This window comes from Dermacentor variabilis, chromosome 1 (genome assembly GCF_050947875.1).
Source record: "Dermacentor variabilis isolate Ectoservices chromosome 1, ASM5094787v1, whole genome shotgun sequence".
NCBI classification, from domain to species: domain Eukaryota; kingdom Metazoa; phylum Arthropoda; class Arachnida; order Ixodida; family Ixodidae; genus Dermacentor; species Dermacentor variabilis.
The window spans coordinates 123,643,704-123,667,990 of NC_134568.1; the positions used below are offsets into that span (position 1 = coordinate 123,643,704).

A 24,287-nucleotide genomic window follows, 5' to 3' on the forward strand; every position below is an offset into this window, starting at 1 on the left:
AGCGAATATCGTTTACGCACTTTCGATCGCGCTTGTAACGGCGGCGAATATTCGAAGCAGTGAACACGATATGGTCAAACCAGGCCAGCCGATTGTTATCTGGCGAGAAGAAATTGAGGCAGGAAAAAAAAACGGCACCAGGTATTGAAGGTTACGGTGCAAAAAATGCCGCGAGTTTCTCCTTCAGAACGAGGGTAAGAGTGCAAGTACGCACTTGCGTCGGCCAGTCAGTCGATCAGTCGTTTCTTAGGGCGTCGAGCGCAGCGGCGTTCTTTGCTTGCCGTGCGCAGAAGAGACGCGTTGCCCTGCCTCGAGATGCGTTGCGACAGAATCCGGATAATTATTGAAGCTCGGTCGGCGGCCGTGCGAGCTGCGTGTTGTTGGATCCTTGGTGTCGATGATGACATCAGTGTGTGCGCTGAATAACTCCAAACTGCCACTCGATGCGTTCACATTCCAGTCACCGACGGAGGTGTATACACTCCCGTCACGTTATAGCCTCGTGTGCAAGAGACCGCGCTTTGTGGAAAGTGGCCTGTAGCCTTGGACAGGAGGAGAAATAGGCGCACCCGCGTCTTATATTGTGCCTTCGCTTTTCTTGATCGGTTGGAACAACAAAAGTTCGATGACCGGACCCAACGGCCTCCCGCGCGTTTCGTGTTTCGATGCGTCTTTCATTTAAAGAAAGGTCTGCCTTGACACCTGCATACAGTGCGCTCTGCTGAACCGCAAGGCAGTGGGACTCTCAGTGAGTGGAGTGCACCGCGCAACCAGCGCTTTGAGCGTTCAACCAGCCACCCAAAGTGAGTGCACGGTGATTGACGAATAGCGCAGGCAGCAACAAGCCTTCGGTGATGCGACTAGCACTTGCGACGGCGTGTCTACTGATCCGGCTCTTCGCCCCGTTTACGCGAGCGGAGAATGCGAGCCCCGGCGCGTCGAGGCCCGCGCCGGCAGCGACGACGCTGTCAGCCGAGGAACAGGAGCTTGCCCACTACGGACAAGCCCTGCGAGACGTCGTGGCCCGGGTCATGGCAAGCATACCGGACTCGCTTCGAACGCAGCTGCTCGGGGCAGATGTGCGACCAGAATGCAGCGTGGGTCTGCTTAGGACAGTGCGGGCGCTCCAGAACCTGGAGCCCTGGGTGCTTAGACGTGAGTGCGCGCACGTTGGCGACTGATGGTAATGATGGGTTGAGAGTCGGGCAGGAAAAACATTTCCCCGACGATTACGATACTCCCTAATGCGAAATTTGAGCCCAGCTGTATACGTGTTTTGATTTCGCAATGTAGTGGCAGGCGCGACAGATCGCTCTTGTGCTGTACGTTGCAAACGGACTTAAAATGGCTGAACTTATATTATCGGGGTTTTTCTTTGTTCTGATGAATACGCGGACTCCTTACCCTGCAGTGGCACCACCTTCTTTACATAAATAACTTACCATGGTTGCCAAGAGGTCATGAAGTTCATCTCACGCTGTTATACATGCACGATGCACTGCAAGCATGTGTTGTTAACATTATGGCAATATTATTTGTGCAGCTTAACCATCCTTGCAGCAATGTATGATCGAACAACTATTCCTCAAATTTGTTTTTTACCTTCCTAAAACAAAGAATACCCAAAATAACTTGAGAGCTACGTTCTTGACAACCGAACCGAAATCTCACTCCCAGACTACCTTTCTGCCATTTGCATAATGAAGGATGACCGTATGGCATCAGACGTCCATATTTTTTATAATCTGTTGCGTTGAACCTTTAGAACTTTCACATTTAACAAAAAAAAATGGTCCACGTACATCCGCGGTTAAATCTTGTATATGCAGCCACCCCGCCCCCGGCATGTAGTACAAACATAGTACAAAAACGCTAAGCACTGGCGGACGTAATGAATAATACAAAAGTAGTTCGAATATTGCCCGAGAAAAATGTTTCATATAGCGACCACAACACTTCGGTACAAATTAGTTGCAAACTGGGCGCGCACCGCGAGAGGCCCGCAACAGACGACAAGAAGTGTGGACGTAAGGTAATCAACTATTGGCTCACACAGCAGTGGCGGTTTGACAGCTATAACCCAGCATCAATGTGAGCGTTCCATTTTGGAATCCACCTCAACAAAAAACGTGTGCTAATAAGTTACTCCCGGCTTGAGTATTATAGAGAACTGCTAAGAACTAGCGAATCATAGTTCATGCATCGTTCCTGATAATCAGATCGTGGCTTTGGCACGTAAAACCCCATAATTGTTTTAAATCCATGCATTTAATTCATTCTTCAGTATATCTTTGGGCTTCAAGCAATAATTTCAGATCAAGATGATTTGAAAGTGGTATCTTAATTGTCAGTAACTAGCCCTGTTCAAGAATTGTGGGCCTTGTGTATTATTCTGCAGGCTGCTTTGAGCTGCAAATTTCGGACAACTCTTTCTCAAATATTTAAAAAGAACAATTCCTGCACGACTTCTCAGACCTCCACGCCTGTGCCTCCAGAGGCATATTCGGCGTCTCTAGGAGAATCTATTGATAAATCGGTATAGATAAAGCCTGAAAAATCTGCTTTAACGTGTCCACATCTTCCGAATGACATTTGCCCTATCTTGGCAATTTTTTTACCACTTGAAGAGGGTAATTAGTATAAAGAGCAACTTGAACCGTATTTGTGCTTTATTTCGATGCCCAGCCCATGGCCGTCGGCTCAATTTTATGTCGCAACAGCCACATTCTGATCCAAGCGGAACAGATATTGACGTGCTTTAATACATGAAATGTCTAAGAGAAACGGTGCATTTGAATGAGCTAGCCAATTCACTAGTTTGAAATGTTCAAAGATTATCCAGGGAAAAAAAATTAAAAAATTGTGGAAAATACTGTAACTGAGGTGCTAACTTAATTTTCCTCAAGGTGAAACTGCGGCAACAATAACACAACTGCTGCCGTAAAAAGTATGTCATGGCATGTTTCCAAAATTGCTGTTTTCTACACTGCTTTCCTTGTTCCGCATGAATAGTGTTCGGACTTTAAAACTTTTTTCCCTTTTTTCCTTATTTTTATTCACTTTTCAAACTTTCTCAGTGGTACGTAGGACGCTCCGCATTCGTTGCCATGACCATCGGCGGGCCGAAAGCAATTAAATATATGAAACCAATAGAGTGGGGAGCAAGGACAAATCGCTACATTTACCAGCTAAACTTCACAGAACTTACCAGTCTCAATATTATTTCAATCGTTCAATTTGTGACTTTTGCCACAAAACTTGCGACGTTGTAAAAAGCTCCTTGAATAAATGCTATTGCGAAGAAAAATAGCAATCGTAATTCACGCTGTTGTCGAATAGTACTGCTATACGAAATGTGGCGTCAAGTCGAGTGGGAGGTCTGCTAAAAAGTGAAAATGCAATCACACATTCTGTACGCGCTTCAGATTATCGCATGAATTTAGAACTCGTAAGAACATATTCAGAAATTCTTTATCCCGTTATTTGATCAATAGTATCGAGTCCATTTTTCTTTCTAAAGAAAGAATTAGAGGCTACAGCTATAGGAGTGTGTTTCACGAATGCATTTGCTTGCCGCATCGGAATTACTGACAGTGCTACCTGTAATAGTTGCGGCAGCGAGGAAACAATAGAACATATCCTCTCTCATTGTCCTCGCTACATCTCCTAGATACAGTCGCTCGTGATGGCGTTGGCACGCCTCGATGACCGGCTCTTTTCTGAGTAGACAATCTTGGAGTGCCGGCTGATGCGACCTCCACAACATAAGGCGGTGAAGGCGCTGCTGAAGTTTCTTCCGGTCAAGGGACCTGCTTGAACGACTCAGACACTCCTGCGTTCTTTTGTGTGTGTGTGTTTATAATTTTTTTATTTCCCCTCTCCCACTATTCATGTGTGCGCATTTTTTAAATTCTTTCTATCTCCCCTTCCCCCTTCCCCAATGCAGGGTAGCAAACCTGATATCTGTCTTCCGGATAACCTCCTTGCCTTTCTCATCTCTTTCGTCTGTCTTTCTCTCTCTCTCTCTCTCTACAGCTTAAACTTTCAGTTTTGTTATTCCTGAATCAAATGATTATAATGGACGGGGTAGTACGGACCGACAACTCGAAATACTTTATTGGCTTGTTCTTGGATTGCCACCTAAACAGCTACCACTGCGTCCCCGTTGTTGGCGACGAGGCCGATGGGCTGCTTCTGTTTTAAACATACTACAGTTCAACCATTCACTGTCGGCTGAGCGAAGGAGCGTTGTTTTTCTCAGGAGCCGCGTCTTCTATGTTTTGCATTCCGAACACAAGGGGGAGGCATTGTTTATACCACTGTATGGCCATGACGATTGCATTGCTTCACCTCTACAAAACTCTTTCGTACGCAGTGTTGGACGCCACTGGAAAGTACCCGACGGGATTGCTTCAATGGTCACGCGCGGATATCGGAGCTTTCGATGAGTGTATCGCGACTGTCGTGCGAGACAGTTATGGTCACGAGGTCTCGCACGGCCAGTACTGCAACCTACTAGTGTATGCCAAGAATTCTACCAACTGGGGCAGGACAATAGAGAAAATCTTGAGCATCATGCACCCTAAGGTAAGATTACCGTTAACGGATAATCAGAGTAACATATGCAGTGCCACCAAGCTTGCTTTTACTATTTAGCTTCGTAAAAACACACGGATACTACGCTATATACTTATGTTTTATATATGGGGGATCATTTTTATTTTCTTTTTAATTTTTAAAGATCGCCTGTTGCAGATAACGTAAGTCTAGTCCTTGAGCTGGATTATTCAGAGAGGCGGATTTTTACTTTCATGATAAATCCAAACACAACTTCAGCTAATTAAAATTCACTGATAAACTTCTTAATTATTTTACGGCACATGTTGCAATTTACGAATTGTAGCCTATGAGTTTACAAGGCGTGTCCATTTTGGTTAGTTTCCAGAATGACACCTGTCAGGCATGTTCCATCAAACTCGCCGCGCCAATGCACTGTTGTTTAACTTACTTTTCTAACAATACAATCTTTTATGCACTAAAGCAACAAAGTAACTGGAACGCCAATGTATTTCTATCACACTTTGGAAATTAGTATCTCGAAACTGGTGTGATCCTGGAAATTCATTTCAACTGAATACGTCTCGCAAATTCACCGGCTACATTTCGTAAATTGCAATATGTGGCGCAAAGAAATTAATTAAGAACTTAATCAGTTCATTTTTTGTCATTTAGTTGAATATGTGTTTCGATTTCTCGTGCTGAATTATCAATAATACATCAAGACAACACTTAGTCAAGCATGGAGAACATAACGCACATGAAAAATTTTTCTCTTTTGCTTCTCGTCAATGTTTTGCTTTGAGTCACCGAAGAAGTGCGTTTAGTGCTTATAGAGCATCCAGGTTTGGCATTGTTGCACAATTTGTATTATAGGGGCTTTCTTTGCCGTTGATGCGTTGTTAACATGGAGGAAAGATAATGGTAGGAAGGAGCATACCGCAACGCGATTGAAGCCAACCTGGTGGCCCAACACGTGATTGCACGTCAAAGTTCGCAGTTAGTTCTAGCGTTCCCGCTCTGCGGGCAGAGCCACGGCAGGACAGCTGAACAAGCGCGCACCGAATAAAAACTATCGCCATAGCTTCTGGGAACCAAACATGTCAGCACATCTCGATTCGTCCTCCGTGATCTCGACGTAAGAGCTTATGTTTTGGGACACCGCTGTGGCTTCATGGAGCGTTCACTTGCCAAGCCTGGCTGCGTGATGTAGTGCTCCCTCCTCTATTTTTCCTTTCTCGATCGTTGCACTGTCAAAGAAATACCTTTAAATTGGTAGACATAGACAGGCACTTTAGAAGTAACATGACCGCTTTGGAACCGCGCAGTTTTCTTTTTCGTAACAACAAAACCTCCTGTCTTTTCCACTTGCATTTAGAAGCGCTGAAACTTGAGGTGACATTAAACAAGGCAGAACCGACGCATGAGAGAAGAATTGTGAGGTAAAATCGCCTGCAAATGCTACTGGATTTAAAAAAGTGCTCACATGTATCATTAGAGAGGTTATCAATGCATACGACTGATATCGTAAACCGATGAGCCATTTAACTGCGGGGGTGAAGAATGACTTGAAAGAAGAAGTCTATAAGGATTGTCTGACATGATTGCCCTGGCAATTGTTTCTTCAACCTTGCGGTTAAGCTGCTCACACGTTTACGATATGTCGCACCAACTGTCCCAGCAGACTACTATCATGAGTATACGCCTGAGTTCAGCCAGGTGTACCCTTGGTCCTCTGACACAACCTTGACAGTGGTAAGGCTTGGCACCGTAATGCAGAATGTTAACCCCCCCCCCCCCCCCCCAAAAAAAAGTAGCGGCAGACGCGGTCAAGCAGAATGCCACTTTGTGCCTAATGGAACCTCGTTTCAGGATTACGGTTATATCGGTCATTGCTCAATTGTGTAGAAATATGCACGGAACCATTTGCAAGAAAATAAACTTCGTAACGGATATGGGTGTTTTCTCAAGCTCACTGCGTGATCTGCATTTCTTTCTAACCTAGGCAAGTTACTACAAGGGCTACTTCTCCTACAACAAAGTTGCAGCTCTTCGTCTTGGAATATGCTATCTGGACGACTGCAACCAACAGGACATGCAAGCTTTAGTGGATACAGGTACGTCGCGTCAAAGATGCTGGTATCTACAGCTTCCATATAGAGACGATTAGCTTATATAGGAACACAGGGTGTTTTTGCTTGCTGCACCCAGTTCTCAAAGTCACAGCAATTTAAATCATGCTTACCATTGCGAATATTCGAAACTTTGGACTATCGAATAACATATCCTCCTAGTCGATTTGTTCTTCTAATCCAATAGCCAGAATTCGTAAAAACGAATGCTTTTTGAATAGTTCTCGAATACTTCAAAAAGTAAACTGCGCGCGATGAAACATAACATTGCAGCAAGTGGGCGATAAATTTTAATCCTGGTGGCCAAAAAACAAACACGATAACTTATGTATAGTGCGTCACGCTACGTCGCTCAGGTAACCAGACTATACCGGCTCTCTCCGAAGAGTGCTGAATGTGCGAAGCTGCTTATTTGTTTCTATACTCCATTTTTGTATTAAGAAGCAACACTTTTTAACGGGAAAAAGCAAAGGCAGTAACTTGATAGCATTGTGATAGTACGATGCTATCAACGTTCTACAATAGAGGCTAAAGCGGCTGTTCATTAAAAAAAACTATTCAGAAGGTATACAATATTTGCTTAGGTTCGCTTCTAAAAACAGTATTCAATTTCTATTTTATTCAGTCTCAAAATTACTGTTCGAACTCAACCAGTTATGTTTGCCCTTCAAGTGCCCAGATTGGAAGCCTCTAGATGAGTAAATTGCGCTGTAATGTCTGTAAGTAGCGAGGTTGAGTTAACCCTTTAATATGATTCTTCCTGGCCGATGTATAGGAGCAGTTAGGATGCTCAATATTATATTGACAAATGACGAAATTTGTTTTCGAGATAGATTATCGTTGAAGAAAGACTGCAAGCTGGTGGGTTGTATAAGCCGTCTAAGAATAAGTATGCAATAGCCAAACAATGGCTACTCGGTAATTACGAACATAACTTGTCAAACCCCTACATATTAACAGGCTATCAATCCGGCCCCGTATGCTCAAAAATCTCTTGGTCTAGGCTTGTTCGAAACAGCTAATGCTCGGCAATCTTGATGCTGGACCTATTATTGGCGAAGGTGGCTGGCCAATCGCAAAGAGCACTAATGAACAAAAAGCCTTGTGAACTCGGCTCCTGAACACTGGATCAGTAAATGTCCTTGATTTATATTCCCGATTTACATTTTTTCTGTACCTCGTGGCTGTTGCCCCCAAACTCCGTTATGTCATCTTCTGCACGCAGCCACGTTTTAACCAACAGGTAGATTTAAAGCGTAATAGTTAAGTAAAAGATAGCTAATTTGCACGTGACTTGCTCTTTAAACCGTAACAAAGCAAATAGTTTAAAGGAAACTTCCTTGTTATTTCAGTAAAGTCCACTTTAGTACGCATACAAGTTTCAAACTGCGTCACCGCAGAACCGGAATCATGGAACACAGCCCAAAAAGGAATTGCGTAAGTCGCTTTGTTTCATTATGGGTCATGTGCCATCCCTAACGGAAGCAACGTGCGTGATGGGAGTGTTGTACGTGTGCATTACGCAGTTCAACAAAGTGCGCTGCTCGGCTGGTTACTTCGTACTTTGCCATTCGTATGATGCTAATAAGCTGACACCTTTCTGCATACTATACTTATTGATTTGTTTGTAGTTCCTTCAGGGTATTGTCCTTGTTAGCTCGATAATAGTTGTAGAATATTATGTAGAGTTTTTTCGCTGTTAGCACTAAATGCGGAGTTCGACAAACACCTGAAACATTTCGCTTTGGTATTCTGGGGTGGTGCAGATTTTTGTGAAATTCGGATGGAGCATATAGCTCAATTCTACTATTTCGGCAGGATTAGAGGAGGGTGTTGATATTATTTGTTCTCCAAATCGTGGTGTCTAGGAAACTAGCCTAAAAATCTCAGTAAATGTTTTTTTTTATTGTGCGCTTTAGGACACAATTTGCAATGACGAATTGAAGCCGAGTTGTGAGGACAAGATAGGACAAGATGGCTAAGAGGAAAAATGATGGCAAAACGAGAAAGAAATTTCTGATAGAATTACGAAGCCAAATACATGTAATTTCAAATTTCTTACTGAAGAAAGAAAGGTGAACGAAGAAGAGGCAAGCATTTAGTTTGAATTAAAGAGCGCAACCCAGCCATAACTTATGTTTTCAGGATATTTTTAGGCCTACTTGCTGTCACCGTCACAGCTGCAACCTTCGTCGACGTCTTCATGCAAACCAAGACAAGGCGTGATGGACAAACTAGTACGTGGATAAACTTTTCATTTTTCGCTTACAGTGGCAGTTTAGAAATTTCGAGCGCCAGAAGAGCAATTTAGTATTGTGTTCCTCCGTGAAACCATGGGCTGTCTGTTGATGGCGGTTACGCGAATAACTCAAAATTGAGTGACGTACACCTGTTTCACAGCGCCACGTTCTAAGCACAGATTGACTTCTTGACGGTTTTATGAGCCATGTTAAGGCAAATTTCAAATAAATCTCTTGCCCCAAAATCGACTCGCTGCTGGCATATACGTTACACCGATATGACTATTTCTTCGTGTGAAGCTATATGCACGACAAATGCTGTTTCACACGGTGCAGCTTTCACTCGGCGACGCAGCACCGCTCCGCGACTGCCGTGACAGTCACGGCTCCTTGCGACTGGGTCCTACGTAAAACTCTAACTGGGTGCCGCCAAGTTCGTCGCGCTGTAGTGGATTGCCATCGATCGGCATGATTTTCGGCGGAGGGACACCAAGCGCCCTCGAAATATGGCATTTCTGCCGACGCCCATTTTACGACGTGTTGTGCCCGCGCCCTCACAGTTGCGGACTAAGCAACCCTAAATACACAATGTTTTTAAAGATCCGAAAGCATTCTATTTAATCCTGTTTTCAGCAAATAACCAGATGCAAATATTTGAGTGGTTTCCTTGTAAGTGTTATGCAACAATACCGGAATGAATTACTTGATGTTAGGGAGCAACTCCGGGGACACTCCGACGGAAATGGTGCCGTCACCGACGCATGGGAATGCGTCGCACAAAAATGGCTGTGCAACGCAAGAAGCAGCCGTGGAATTTTTTCGCGCAAATCGCTACATGTAAAAATCGTTTAAGGCGTGCACTACCGCTACCATATGGCTTTTGTGATGAGAGAAATGTGTCCTTAAAGGAAGTGGATGCAGTTGGGCAAAAGCTACGAAATGGTCATACATCGTAGATATAAAGAACGAAATTTTCCTAGAGGAATACACAATGAGGCTGGGCATTTATAACTTACGCGAGCGGGAGTAAGAGAGTTGAAAGCAGGGAAGTTAATCCACGTTCTCCGAGATCCGAATCCTACTTTCGGAGAGTATGTGAACCAAATTCAAGTTCCCATTTTTCTACCTTGCACGTTATTTAGGAAAAGGGGAGTTATAAATAAGGAAGGATCAGAGGAAACTAACGCGAAAATCGCTGTTGCCAGGGAAACAGAGGTTCCTATTTGAGCTTTACATTTTTCTAAATTAGGCTGATTTGCAAGAAAAAAACCCGTGCATGTTAAAGAAACCTCGGCAGACGAAATTAATTCAGTAGTGGGGGACACTACTGCGAGCCTCATAAATAGATCGCGGTTTTGTCACGAATTGTTTTGTTTTTGTAGCGTGATATTTTTTTACTCATGAATGTTCTTGCCTACTTCTCAGGCACTGTGCTGGAAGCTGTGAAGGGATTTTCAGTGGTCGCCAACACACGGATGCTCCTCATGACAGCCAAGAGGTCGGACGGCGACTACTATGCTCTTCAGTTTCTGCATGGGCTCCGATTCTTAAGCCTGGTCCACATTGTGCTTGGTCACTGCTACGAGACTGTGTCGGACACCACGGGTCAGCCCTCTTCGCATGTTTTGTTTCTGCTTCCCGACTATTGCATTCTCTTCGTTATTTTAAGACACGCATCACAGGAGCGATACCAACATCGAGGTGGAAAAAATAAAGCAAATAACTGGCAATTAGGCGACGAATATTTTAACACGTTTTGTGTTATCTCTGTAGAAAAGGTTGGATAAGAGCTCGGTTCCTGTAGACCACCGCGACACTGCAAGGGTGTCGTAGCGTCGATGATTCTGTATAAACGGTGCGGTGGCGACCACTTCTACTGCTCTTGTTTTTCAAAGCCGCTGTAGATGCCGGACCGTGCAGCGAGGAAATGAGCCGAGCCACCGAATGCATATTACACCATCAGCATAAAACGAAAACTGAACATTAAATGACTAATCATAACGCATGTTCCGTGTAATTATATAGTAATAGCATTGCAGCTGGTTTCCAAGCGTGGGATATTCCAAAGTTGTGCACGTTTTACAGTTTGAATTAAACAACTGTTAAAAATGCAGGTGAACCTAAGAACAGAACAAGGCACTGGAATATTTACGGAATAGTGCGCTTTTGAATTTATACAGATAGTACAAGCACAAAAGCACGAAATTACGGGAATCGTCAGTTGCTTGTCGTTTGTGTTCTAGGTAAATCTGGCAAAGGTGTAGTGTTTAAAACAACTGGTAGTTTCAGCGGAAAAGTATGTGCCTTAAGCCACAAATTATTAAACACGTTAATGTTTGGCGTAGATAACGTGTTTCCATAAAAGGAAAATAACAAAAAAGGTGATGGAATGATAATTACGGATGTTCCTTTCCTTTTAAACCCCTCCATACCTGAATATAGCTTCATCGTTTGACTATGACAATACCATTGCTAAGCTCAGAAACCAGTCACACGTGGTGTTTATTACTATAAAACGTTGTCTGGAGAGTTAGTACTTTGATGCCACACTATGTCGGGCGCACACACCAGATGCATGCTCACCCCTGAGGTACCGAGCAACAGCCCTCGAACCGATCATTTGTGAAAAGCTTTGCGGACCGCAGCCTCGCGCGACTGCCCAGTATACTATATGAAGGACTTCATGAAGCTATCAAATAGGCGGTGCTCGAAATCTTTCTAGCAATAGGTGTCGCTCCCAGTGCCACTGTTCTAAAAGACCGGTTCCTTAAGTTTGTCGACTCCCGTGCCCAGCTATACGTGATATCTAATAACCCCTGAGAGTGAAAGAGAAAAAAAGAAAACACCTGTGTGGTGCGCTGATTTGTTTTAACGAACGAACAGTAGTCTGTATCTTCAGTCCCACCACTTGTATTGCATCTACGTAAGGTAAACATTTGTGCGCGTGAATGGGGGAGAGGAGGGTAGTTTGGTCTAGTTGTATATTTGTCATTATATTATTGCACACGAGATTGAGATCTCTTGATCCGTGCTCTCGGTGTGCAGAATAATTGCTGTGTTCTGCTGTGCTACCAAGGTCAAGGCACCCTATGAAATATGACGGGCCGTCACAATGTGCGCGACACTTGGTGCCATAACCATTGATTGTGCACGCTATTCCGTGGTATTGGCGTAGTACTTAAATACGTTCACTGTGGCGGTTTTATGCGCATAAAACCATTCCTTTTTAATCTATAGAAAATATCTGAAAGAAGTTGTACTATTATAGTAATAGAGTATAAATCATGGAAAATATCTGAACGAAAGAAAGCACAAAAGCACTGCAAAGGCATAATTTTGGCTTTCATCGTAAGGTCTAGCGTGTAGAATGAAAATCAAGAGCCCTTGAAAAGCATTTGGGGAATCATTGAGATAGACAACTTCGAATTTCGCTGAGCACATTTCTAAAGGAGCAGTGCACATTATAAGTTTAGTCACTGAACATTATCGTTGTTTTCTTTAGTATTCATTTTTGGAGACCCATTATGTCACTCTGTAACCCTTTCAGCTAGTTTGCTGAACTTACTCATCCATTCCGACCGGTGGTTAAGCATGATCATAGCAGCAGCGTTCAACAGTGTGGAGACGTTCTTTTTCCTCAGGTAAGTTATAGTGCTCGAACAGTGAAAAAAGTTGGATGATAATTCAATCTACATTAAATTCGATGAGTGACAATGTCTTCCTGAGAGAGTTGGGGGAGAGAATGAGACAGAGCCACTGCGCATGTCACTCTACGCGTCACGCCTCGCGCGAGGAGAGTAGGAGGAGCGTCGGACTCCCTAACATTTTTTTACTTCAATATCTTCGGGATCAATGCACAGTTCTAGGCTGCGCATACCCACAGGAACGGGCCACATTTTTAGACTGAAATACCTTCGGGATCTGAAAACGTTTTTAGACTACAATATCTTCGGTATCAGGCCAAATGTTTAGACTGCGCATAACCACTTTAAGGGCTTTAGACCGCACTACATTCGGGATGAGATCACATTTTTAGACTTCAGAATCTCCGGGATCGCCCCACGAAAGAGGCCAGAAACAGAAATACGCGATACGGAAAAGTGGGGTTAACTAGCCAAGGATGACACTGTGTTTAAAAAAATTATGTAAAATTTCTGTAGAGCGCACCACTCAAAAGGTTCAGTCGAACGATTGTGGCGTTCTTATTCTTCGTATCATTGCATCGCTCAGTAAGAAATAAATAAATAAAAAATGAAAAGTATCCGAACTTGTTGCGGGCACATTTTAGATGATAATTCGATAAATTAAGGATGAAGCGCCTGTAACTCGATGTTCTCATGCCAGCCACTGTAAGCTCAAACGAAATATTATTTCCAAACACAATTTACGTTGTAGTGAGACCACAGGTTCTACACAAGCAGAAACTGCAAAGACACTTTATTTGCACAGAATACCTGCACCTAGAGTCAGTAAATGCAGAAATGAAGGGAGTCATGCCAGGTCTACTCACAGTCAGCGTCAACACTGTCTTCGCTGAAAGTTGCCTCATCGCTATAGTCGTGTCACCGCTGTCAGTGTCAGAATTGTCATCGGCCTTCAGCTTGAAAAAATCGTGTAGCTTTCACATCATCCCATGACGAGACTACACACAGAAAAAAAAATGCTGACGTTAGCTATACCTACGAGCGATTCACATGCTTCAAGAAATGGCGGAAACCTCTCCACTCGCGATTTCGATTAAATTGGATTGTGGCTCGTGCACAAAAAGTATGCATGACACTTAACATATGGCGCTCGGCTGCCATCCACTGTTATCAATGACCGGAATAAGCCGACGACACTGGTTGTAGCAATAGTCAAAGGTGTGACGACTGCTCGAGGGAAAACATACAACTTTTTTATGGACAATTTGTGGGTGCGATCAACATGCGAGTGCGAGCATTCTGCGACTAAATACGGAAATCAAAAAGTTGCGGTGAAGTTAATTTCTCACAAGTTTTGGAGCTACCGAGGAGGGTGGTGGTAGAGTTGAAAAGCATACAAAACGAGAGCTAGCACTTTGTAACGTTCCACTTAATTTTCCATTCTTCTTATCATATTCATCGCGCTGAATTGCTGATCCGAGCAACAACGGCGTCTGGCCAAGTGTCGCAGGACGAACAGAATGGAAAACGAAATGGATCGTTACACAATACGGCTCCATAACCTGGCCAGAATAGGATGCACGTAGTGGTTGACGTGAGAATAACATGCATGATGAAATACGAGAGACGGGTATGGGTGCGCTCAAGAAAGAAATATTAGGAAAGCGAAAAGACTTATATTCCTCCGCTGCTGAGATAAAACCAATGTAAGGACAGGTTCATGCGAGCTATATATGATGTGGTAAATTGAAATAGGCTAGAAGGTGGCAGATTGCTACAGCAGGGAATATCTTACCAAAGGAATGAGGTGCGAGTGGCGAGAAACAGATAGGCAATGGCTTTGGAAGGTTGGTAACAGAGCACTAAGGACGAAAGACAGCGAAAGACATAACACGGGCGCTGGTTCAGTGGGTGCCTGCTTGTGCCCCCGTGTTTTGTCTTTCACCGTGCTTCCTATTCAGTGCCGCTTTCACTAGTATTCCAAATGTACCATTCCACTCAGCTCTCGATTCCTCAGCACATACGTAAAAGCGAGAAAACTAGAGAAACGCGTGACGGCCAAATGAAGTGGAAATTGTTCTGAAATATTTTTACATAGGGAGAGGCCTTTTAAGTAAGTCGAGTCGCGTTAAACGCACGTTCATGCCTACACTTTTACTCGTCGTTTAGATTTGTGGAACATACTCAAGAGGTGATCGTTTTGTCTTTTGTCAACAGCGACCTATTATGAGACATCAGACTGCCGCCACCCAACTTCCAACACGTGTTCTCGAAGGGCAATCATTCACGCAGCCTAAATTTCGCCTTCACGCGCTGAAGATTAGTCGTAGTGTGTGTGACCTCATATAAGAGGACAGTTCCACGGTTTTTCATTTCTTTCTTGTTTCGATTTACGTGTAAGTCCGAATCACAGTAAGACGGTCTAGGGGTATTGTTGAAAGGAGGCTCCAGAGCTTGCGTACCACAGAATAGTAAATAGAAAAACGTTCGCAGTGAAGAGACGTTTTCAAGAAAACTTTAGAATAAAAATGCAAGCCGGAATGCATACGTTTAGTACATAAAACGATAAACTCGCGTAAGTGCGTAAAAAGGTGTTTTTAGAAAGTGAAACATGAACCTACACACAAATATGCCCATGCATACGCCGGATGGGTACGCCAGCGTTTGATAACCGAGGGAGTGATGAAAAAACCGCCGGCAAAAGCACCGAGCGCAATCCCGCCATGGAGCCGCCTCGCGAAATCTGGTACACCGCACTCACCCCAGTGCTGAGTTTACTGACACAAGCTTCGTTTATATGAACTTGACGTGAATTGATTGACTGAGAAGTCTACCGGACCCAGCCCGACTTGATAACGTTTACATTTACCTTGCCAAGCGTGTTGGGCTAGCCATCCGTACTTTTGCCGATGTGTTGACCAAACTCGGCCACTCGGCCCGATCCGCTCGCGTTTACATAAACCCAAAGATAGGATCTCGATAGGACAAAGCGACTCTCTCTGTCTTGGCCGGGCTCATTTAAATGTAGCGGCAAAGATTTAGAGAATCCGTGACGAAACCTCTCACTACCATTCTGACCGTCTTCTCTTGTCGTATTACAGTGGATTTTTCCTGTGCCTCACCGTAGCAAAACAGAAGACGAACGGCCTGCTTATTTTCGTCATGGGCGTTCTTCGAAGGCTGATTAGGTAAGCATTTGCGTTACCGAGTAATCTTATACAGCGTTAAGCCGGATCACTGGAGGGATGATCAAGATGCATGAAGCAACTCACCAAGAGCACGCAGGAGAAACGAAGCCGGTTACAAATTTATTCTCACACTGCGAAGCATAAGCACAGTGCTGTTCTTGTGGAAATATATTTCCTATGATGATTAGGTCTTATCCTCTAGGATTTCGCAGAAAACTTTTGCAGATTATTCTCAACAGTGGCAAACCACATTGGGAAAAGCACCTGATGCCTTCAGAGAACTTCCCCAACAACATCACATAACTTCAATTGGAGGAAGTTCTTGTCTACATAAACCATTTGTGGGATCAATTTATTTTTAAGGTCTCTCCTAATGCAATACAGTAAAAATTTATTTGGGCTAGGTATCGGCTGGATAGTGCGCTAAAAAAAACGCCAAAGGAGGAACACTCAATAGAGTACAGGCGTTGACTTTAACTCTATTTCAGAAAACCGGAGCGATATAAGTACATGTCTATCTACATGTGACAGACCAATGACGATGAAGAACGTAAGCGAAACTTAATCATAGCTAAAGACACATCACATCTTAATCTCGGTAATCAGTACCTCTTGTTACGCTAAGTACAAATGTCAAAGGTGCAGAACACGCAACTCACGCAAAAGGGCCACGCACAGCAGCTACAAAACGCCAAGAGGCGGCATGTAAAGTGTAATGAAGACTATAATTAACGACACGTAGATGACACGGCAAAAAAAGGAAAATGTACTACAGCCTAAATAACACCTAATGCGAAGTGTTTGACGCATGCAAAAGAAAATGTGAAAACTTATCAGCAACAACAGCAAACCATAAAAAAAAGATAAATGGAAAACGAGAGACCGTCCAGTACGAACCATATGAAAACTCCCGGCACTGATTTACCAACAAGTGTACATTAACGTAGTGTCATCTGTACAGTAATGTTTTCAATTAATTCTGGTGGCCTCGAGTTCACTAAAAGAATGCCCAATACCGACTGCATGCAGTTTCTTGACTTGCAACTATTTTTAAAAGTGTTATTTCTGCTTGAGGTACTGCTCGCGAAGTACCAAAGTTTTGCTATAGTGCCCATCGTAATGTAACTAAGATAGCAGCTGTGATGTTATGTTGTCACTAAAGTCTCAAGAAATTACGTCTTTATAAAATTGAAAAAAAAAGTTTTTTGACGTCATGCCGAGGAGCTTGGTTGGGTACCCACAATTAATATTAATTGTAAGTGAACGTGATTTACGGGATCTGAGCGAATTTATCTAGAAATCGCAAGCAATCTACTGCTGTAGAAAGGCGGCATCAAGTAGTGCCATACTTCTACTGTAGGTCTCATAATATGAAGAAAGTGGTGAATAAGTCCAGGATAAAAACAGTCATTCCCATTGCGTGTAAGTTGACAAAATTGTGTGCAATGTTACACAAACAACGACACAGGGCCTGTGGGAAACGACACGTTAAACAATTCACAGAGTGTTTATTAGGAGTTGTATATCAAGTACCCCTGTCATGCTGAAATGTATGCCATATGTGTCCCAGTTAACTTTAGCCAAACTGTGTAACGACAACAAAAAACAAGCTTCTAAAAAATAACAGGACGAAAGATACACTTATAAGACCTACGGTTGTCGGTCGTCAGAGGTCTGACGACCGTTTTGAGCACGTGATGAATGGATCGATGGAATAACTTTAATGAAAGGTCCTGCGAGCTACGGGGCGCAAGGCCCGAAAGAGTTCGCTACTCCCACGTTGGGACCAGGAGTTGTAACTCCCTGGAAGCGTCGTGGGCTCACTGGACGGCCCAGAGCTGCTCCGCCAGGTCGGTGCTGCGTAATGCTTCTTGTAGCCTGGCGGAGTCTTGATTCTTGTTTCCATGGGTCCGACAACACGACCAGAGCAAGTGATATACATCTAGCGTGCTATGACAATTTTCGCAATATGATATTGTGTATAGGTCAGGCATGTAGGGATGTAGTCTGTTCTGCGTGGGGTACATGTTGGTTTGAAGCATTCTGAACGCTAAGACTTGAGGCCTGGTGAGCTTATTGTGAGGTGTTCTGTATATCCTGCGGTCTAGATAAAAGTGCTTTGTGATCTCGTCGTATGTGGAGGGAGGATCCCTATTCTCGCTGGGCTGATGACGACCAGAATAGGCGGCGTCGCGGAGGGTTAGCTCTCGCGCGCTCCTGTGAGCCATCTCATTGAAATTGGGAGGGGCGTGATGGTGCTTGGCGAATAACGTAGCTAGAATCGCTGGAGGTGTCGTGAGCGGCGCGCGGAAAAGAGTGGCGTAACTCTGACTGTTTAAAGGAAACCTGTACACAGTAACAAAAACGTATAATTATCAACGGCCGGAGGAAGCAGAAGACAATCGTTGCAGCAATCGGCAAAGGTGCGGTGGCTACTCGAGGAATAAACACACAAATTTTTTATGGACAATTTGTGGGTGCGAGAATTCTGCGAGTAAATACGGAAATCACAAAATTTTGGTAAAATTAATTTCTCATTTGTTTTGTAGCTAGCAAGGAGGGTGGTGGTTGTGGTGAAAATCATACAAAACCAAAACTAGCACTGTCTAACGTTCCACTTGATTTTCCGTTATTCTTCTCTTATGCATCGCGCCGATTTGTTGAGCTATTTATTTATTTATTCCAATATCTCAAAGGCCCGCCAAGGGGTTTTAAACGAGGATTGAGCGCGTACATTTTAGTTACCAGAAGTTAGTTCTTCAATGATGCATTTAAGATGAAAATGTTTCTCAGGAAGAACAGTCGAAGGGGGAATGACATTCCAGTCTCTTGAGGTACGAACAAAAAAAGGAAGAAAGATGAGTGGTGGTTCGGGCTGGAGCATGATACACGGCTTTGTTATGGTTGGTTCGGATACAATGGCGGTAAACTGGAAAAATGTTGGAGGACCGGGGAGATGCAAACAAGAACTTGTGGAATAGCGAGAGACAGGCAGCTTTCCGGCGAAGTACAAGGATTGGTAGGTTAGCCCGTGACAAGTTCTGTAGTAATGGAAGTGAAAGAATAATCAGAGAAAAATAAACCGCGCCGCGCGATTTTGAATTGCTTCTAACATATTAATATGGTTAGCTTGGTAAGGGTCCCATATAGCACATGCATATTCGACTTTAGGTCTGATGAAAGTACAAGATGCTAGATGTTTGGGGACAGGGACGAAAGCAAGTCAGAGGTTATGGCGCAAGTACCCAAGCATGCGGTTAACGTCGGAGAAATTTACAATTTGAGAATAAAGAACGTGTTCCATCAGTTTGGAACAAACACTTCCAGGAAAAAATGGCTGGCCCTTGGCGTCTGAGCAAATGCCGTAGGACGAACAGAATGGAAAACAAAATCGATCGTTGCAAGGTACGGCTCCATAGCATAACCGAACTAGGAGCCACGTAGAGGTGGACAATAGAGCTGCAAAAGTATCTTACAATCGTATCGTGCACCGTGTTTTTTCATTGAATCGCTTGGCTATAATGTTAGCTGGGGCAACCTACGAGAGAGATAGGTCGTTGTTTTAACGAATGGGCACGAGAATATAGTTTAGTAGTATACGTAATAAAGCTGGTGAACACCTCCACTTTTGTCGTAGGAACTGTGGCTGCATGGAAATGTTCCGTAACACAGCTTTGTTTAAAACAGCTCTGACGTAAGCGGGCCATCGGTTTCCTTGTTGCCCCCAAAATTTAATACTTTTGAATGCTTTTTATAATCGCTTTGGGGTTTGTTAGAAGATTGGTTCTAGATTATTCTCTACCATCCTCCAAGGTTCTCCTTGAAATGTTTGTTACCTGGTTTTACCATCTCATGGAGCTTCTACAGCTCTTCAGTTGAGCGTCATTGTTCTTGACAATTTGGGTGGCATGTTACCCGACCTTTCCTTTTATTTTGTATTTTTCTATTTTATGTCTTTAATGTAACCAGCATTTTTTACTTACTTCAGACACTTCGAATCTATCGATCTATCTAGCCTCTTACGCCTACTAAGTAATCCGAGTTGCCTAGGCTTGGGCCACTTGGTACGTGCTCGTGATGTTGATACCACCTAGGTCATTCCATCATCGCCATTCTAGCTTCGTAATCTGATTCTCGTCATTCCGACGTCATCATGCCATTGTAGCCATCCCATTGTCGCCATGTCACCGCCGCCACTGTGTGGTCGTGCCATCGTCATCCTTTTTGAAAACCTCATCCACTTATCGTCATACCGCTTTCGTCGTATCATCGACGTCATTCCTTCTTCGTCATTCTATCATCATTCTATCTATTATCGTAATTCGATGGTAACTAAGCCACATTTTGACGACATTGTCACCAATGTGTCGTCGTCGTCACGCATTCGTTGTTATACCTTCACCGTTATGCCATCGTGGTCGTTTCATGATCGTGATTCCAGTTTATAATTTGATTCTCGTCATACTATCGCCGTCCCGCCGTCGTCGTCACGCAGTTATTATCCTTTGTCATCACGCCATCGTCGTCATCCCATAGTCCTTATGCTTTCTTCTTCACGCTATCGTTATACCACCGTCGCCATCTCAGAATCGTCATTCCATTGTCCGCATGCCTTCGTTGTCATGCCACCTTCGTCCCTCCATCGACGTGATTCCTTCTTCGTCATTTCATAGTCGTCACTGCGTCATCATTCAGCCGTCGCGTGACGGTCATGGCCGACCCTAGAGAGCAAGTGTAATTGCAAAGTGAGCCGATCGCGGGACAGTGGATGTCGCATATAGCGCAAGCAATGGTGATTTCAGAATGACCACATCAGATTCTAAATAACGGTGTTTTCAGCAATACGACGTGCCCCTTGCATTGCTCGAATCGTAATCTAATTAACGTCGACAGTGATCACGAGATATGTTCTGCCAAACTTTTGTCCGTTTTATATACCTTTCTGTTTATAGGGGATAAATTGATTGGTTACACCACACTGTAGATATGCTAACTTGCTAACACATTTCTTCAGCGACGAGGGTTCTTGTATTGTTTTTGATGCACGGTTTCTTTCATTTTTTTTTCTGATGTTGCTGTCAAGTTTTACATTTTCTTTTTCGCATGCATCAGGCACTTAGCGTGGCGTGTTTGCGCATTGGTGAATTTTATTTTGTTGTTGTTGATGATGTGTGATCTGCAAGTCGCTTTAGACCTATTTATCGTTTTTACGCTCCCGTTGCGCTGGTCCTTGCACGAGCTGTTGCGCATGATCCTTCGGTTCGAGTTGCGCGTTCTTCACCTTTGGTCATTGTACTTGGAGTGACAAGAGGCACTGATGGTAGAGTTTACGATATCGTTTATCTATAGCTGCGATAAGCTTTCTTTCTGCTCTTTGTCGACATTCGTGTGAGACATGACGCATATATAGATGTACACTTCTGTTGCGTCAATTATGGGTTTTCTAAAGCACAGTTGGAAGTCTGCGGCCGTTGTGCTTTACGTGTCCCTTCGTTGCGCGTGTATTTGAGAACTACCGTGCCTACAGTCTTAATACGCATATGCTGTTATTTCCTGGTTATGCTACTGTCCGCTGACCCATATTGTGATAAAAAGGGAGTGGTTGCGGTAAGATCAAATAAAATATATAACTTATAGATATTTTAACTTCTGGCGCTGTTTACAGTAATGTGTAACTGTATGAAAGAATCAGCAGCACTGAAGCTTTCCATACCAAGCTGCGCCGCATGGTACAAAGCAGTGGCAGTAACATATCATTTGGATATAAACAAAGTGCGAGCACGTAACAAACTCACCTAACTCCATGAGAATGATTAGTAGAGGTCTCTTTATTCTTCATTTTGTCACAGGATCTGCGTACCGCTGTTTTTCATCATCATGTGCTTCTGCATACTACCGCTTTTTGTCACCGGGCCAGACACGAAAATGTTCTTCAAGAAGCTTTACGATGAAGTGTCCTCTGACTGGTGGCGCTACATTCTTCACATCAGAAACTTCTATGAGATAGGACCACAGGTGAGCTTCCAGCTCTGAATTGTCTTAGAGGTATCAAAAAAAGACCACTCAGCGTTATTACATGGTGGGTTAGATAATCGGTTCTTACGAATTAAAGAGAAATTGGCTCTGTGAAATGCTCTGGCTGCGCTCAAAGCTGGGCAGATACCCAGGTTTTGATAATAAACCAAATTAGGCGAAGATGCGAAAAGTAACGAGCTGTTCATCCCGGATGAAGCATTATTATTTTTTGTTATTTGTCTAGGGGTTAGGAGACCACAAATAATGCTACAGAAAATATGCGCCTCATTGTTAAAATGGCAACACGTGCTCCTAGACACATTGAACTAGGCACTGCCAACCATGCGTGTGCGTAAGGTGGAAAGAGTAGCGCCTTTGGATTGCAACTTGAATGCTTTAAGCTGTGTTGTTGAGGGCAGGGGCACTTCATTTCTATCTTCAGCATAGAATATAATCGCTTCCCCACAGAATTTACGGCAGTCAATTGGGCTTGTGCAAGGAATAGTCGTGATTTTGCATGGTTTGAACACTTGCCGTGGCAGAATGGAGCCTGTTTTGTTATTGGAACGCATACATATATATTTATTAAAGCAGATTCTCCTCCCCTTTTGACTATCGTCATCAGGGGCGACCTTGACTGCCGTAATCTCAAGAAATGGTTAATATTGTCATTGTTTCTTGAGCCTGCGGCTCAAGACGTTTTCTGTTTGAGCAGTCGAACTTGCAGAGAATGAAGATTGCTTTGATCGGTGTGCCAGTGTCAAGTGCTATATACAGTGGCTGCGATACACCAGGAGAAATTTTGTGTTTCGTTGGTCAAGGAGACAGAACGTTCTATACTGTACATCGTCTGTTGTAGATGGGCATAAAAAAGGAGCCTGAAGATTTCACTCACGCTCGTGTTCACCTACAGTATAGCCAACGAGCAGGTCAAAGAGTACGAAGACACACATATCAAGCAATCCTAAGGTTTATTTTTCCTTTAACATATAAGGGGGTAGGTAGGGTAAACCGAGCGGGAATTTGTCTGTTCGTTCTAGCATCAAAAAGATATGCGCAGCCTGAAGAACAAGGAAGCGGTACGGTTAGCCTGGACGGCCTCTGTAAGCCACTAAATATGGCCTCAAAGCTGAGGCTGTTTGTGTTTTAATGTGGTCTTAGCCGTTGTAGTTAGTATATGTTCAATGTTATTGAATAATGCGACTGGATATGCAAAATATATTCCGTTGACATGTTTGTTAGTTGCCAGGTGGGAAGAGGGAGACGACGCTGTTCGATCTGTTGTCAGCTCAGCTCTGTAATTTTTGCATAGGTTTTGCTATTCATTAAGTGAGTTATTTATACCTTTGGAAGACGGCCGCGTCTTTAAGGCGGTATTTTCCTTATGGGAAGAGTACGGCTGCTCCGGCGCCGGCATCTTTAAAGGGACAGCGCCATCCGAAGTAAGCCAGCGTGGCGGAGGCGGCCATGGCCTCGCAAGGTGTGGAGCTGCCAGACATCAGGGACGATAAGCAGTTCAGTGCGTCATCATCGCTCAGTGGGGACGACACAACTATCATCGACCCTGGCGAGGAAGTGGCTGATATGGCGGAAGGGGACAGCGACGGCTTCAAGGTGATGAGTCTTCGGAAGCAAAGAACGCTCGGAATCCCAGTGATAGTTTTGCCAACAGAGAAAGGTGTTGATTTGAGAGAGCGGAACCCTATCAGGCTCTTCGGAGCCATCAAAGTACTGCTCGGATCTGCCCCGATTCGCAGCCGCTTCACAACGCAAGGTGCTCTTTCTTTAGATATCGCAACGGAAGAGCAAGTTGACATTCTTCTCCGGTGCTCTCAGATTGGTGACTTAAGAGTTAAAGCCCGGCTGCCCCACTCCTACATGACTAACACATGTGTTATTAGGGGAGTACCAGTGTGGTATTCGGAAAGCGACCATCTTGACTACTTGAAACCGCAATGTGTTCTGCACATGAAACGTCTGATGCGCCGGGTGGAGACTCAAGAAAAAGAATGGGCAGCGAAACCTACTAACTCTGTTGTGATAACGTTTGCTCCCAACACCAAGCGCCGCGAAAAAATGGACCTCGGTTTTACCAAGCATGCAGTCAAAGAATTCGTTGAACCTCCTCCCCGATGCTTTAGGAGCCAACGCTTTGGGCATGTAGCCAAAGTTTGCATCAAAGATCAACGTTGCAAACGATGCGGTGGCGCCCACGATTACAAAGCCTGAAAGGCAGATTTTTCTTGCGTTAAATGTGGTGGTGACCATCCAGCGAGTTTCGGTGGCTGGCCCTTCCGTGTAAGCGCATTACACCGCCGAGTGTCCTTCATTAGTGGTCCCAAACCACAACCTACTGAGAAGCGGATAACTGGAAGTGACGAGTTGCCGGCGTTAGATTCGGAAGTTGAGTTCCCTGCGTTAGAGTCGGAAGTTCGTAGCGTGGTAACCAGCAACGTCAGTGAGCGACCTGAGCCTAGCAAGACGGCAAAGTCCTCTGTGGGGGAGTCGGTC

The 24,287-nt window shown here is 44.0% G+C and overlaps 2 protein-coding genes across 2 annotated transcripts in view; both read left to right on the forward strand.

Annotated features, from left to right (window-relative positions):
• The first annotated feature begins 302 nt into the window (after window positions 1–302).
• Window positions 303–7,925, forward strand: LOC142583457 (uncharacterized). Its single transcript, XM_075693967.1, has 4 exons — window positions 303–1,155; window positions 4,376–4,587; window positions 6,563–6,674; window positions 7,915–7,925. Exons 1-4 carry the CDS (start codon window positions 855–857, stop codon window positions 7,923–7,925), a joined length of 636 nt encoding a protein of 211 aa, XP_075550082.1. The 5' UTR covers window positions 303–854.
• A 2,404-nt stretch (window positions 7,926–10,329) lies between these two features.
• Window positions 10,330–24,287, forward strand: part of LOC142583548 (nose resistant to fluoxetine protein 6-like) — a 38,882-nt gene continuing 24,924 nt past the window's right edge. Inside the window, exons 1-4 of the mRNA XM_075694066.1 lie at window positions 10,330–10,534; window positions 12,477–12,570; window positions 15,675–15,761; window positions 21,611–21,776. Of these exons, the coding sequence (XP_075550181.1) occupies window positions 10,330–10,534; window positions 12,477–12,570; window positions 15,675–15,761; window positions 21,611–21,776 (552 nt within the window). The remainder of the gene's footprint in view (window positions 10,535–12,476; window positions 12,571–15,674; window positions 15,762–21,610; window positions 21,777–24,287) is intronic.

Coding starts and splice junctions, on each gene's coding strand:
- LOC142583457 (XM_075693967.1), top strand. CDS start 855: ATGCGACTAGCACTTGCGACGGCGTGTCTACTGATCCGGCTCTTCGCC. Junction 1,156..4,375: donor GGAGCCCTGGGTGCTTAGAC/GTGAGTGCGCGC, acceptor TTTCGTACGCAG/TGTTGGACGCCACTGGAAAG. Junction 4,588..6,562: donor TGAGCATCATGCACCCTAAG/GTAAGATTACCG, acceptor TTTCTAACCTAG/GCAAGTTACTACAAGGGCTA.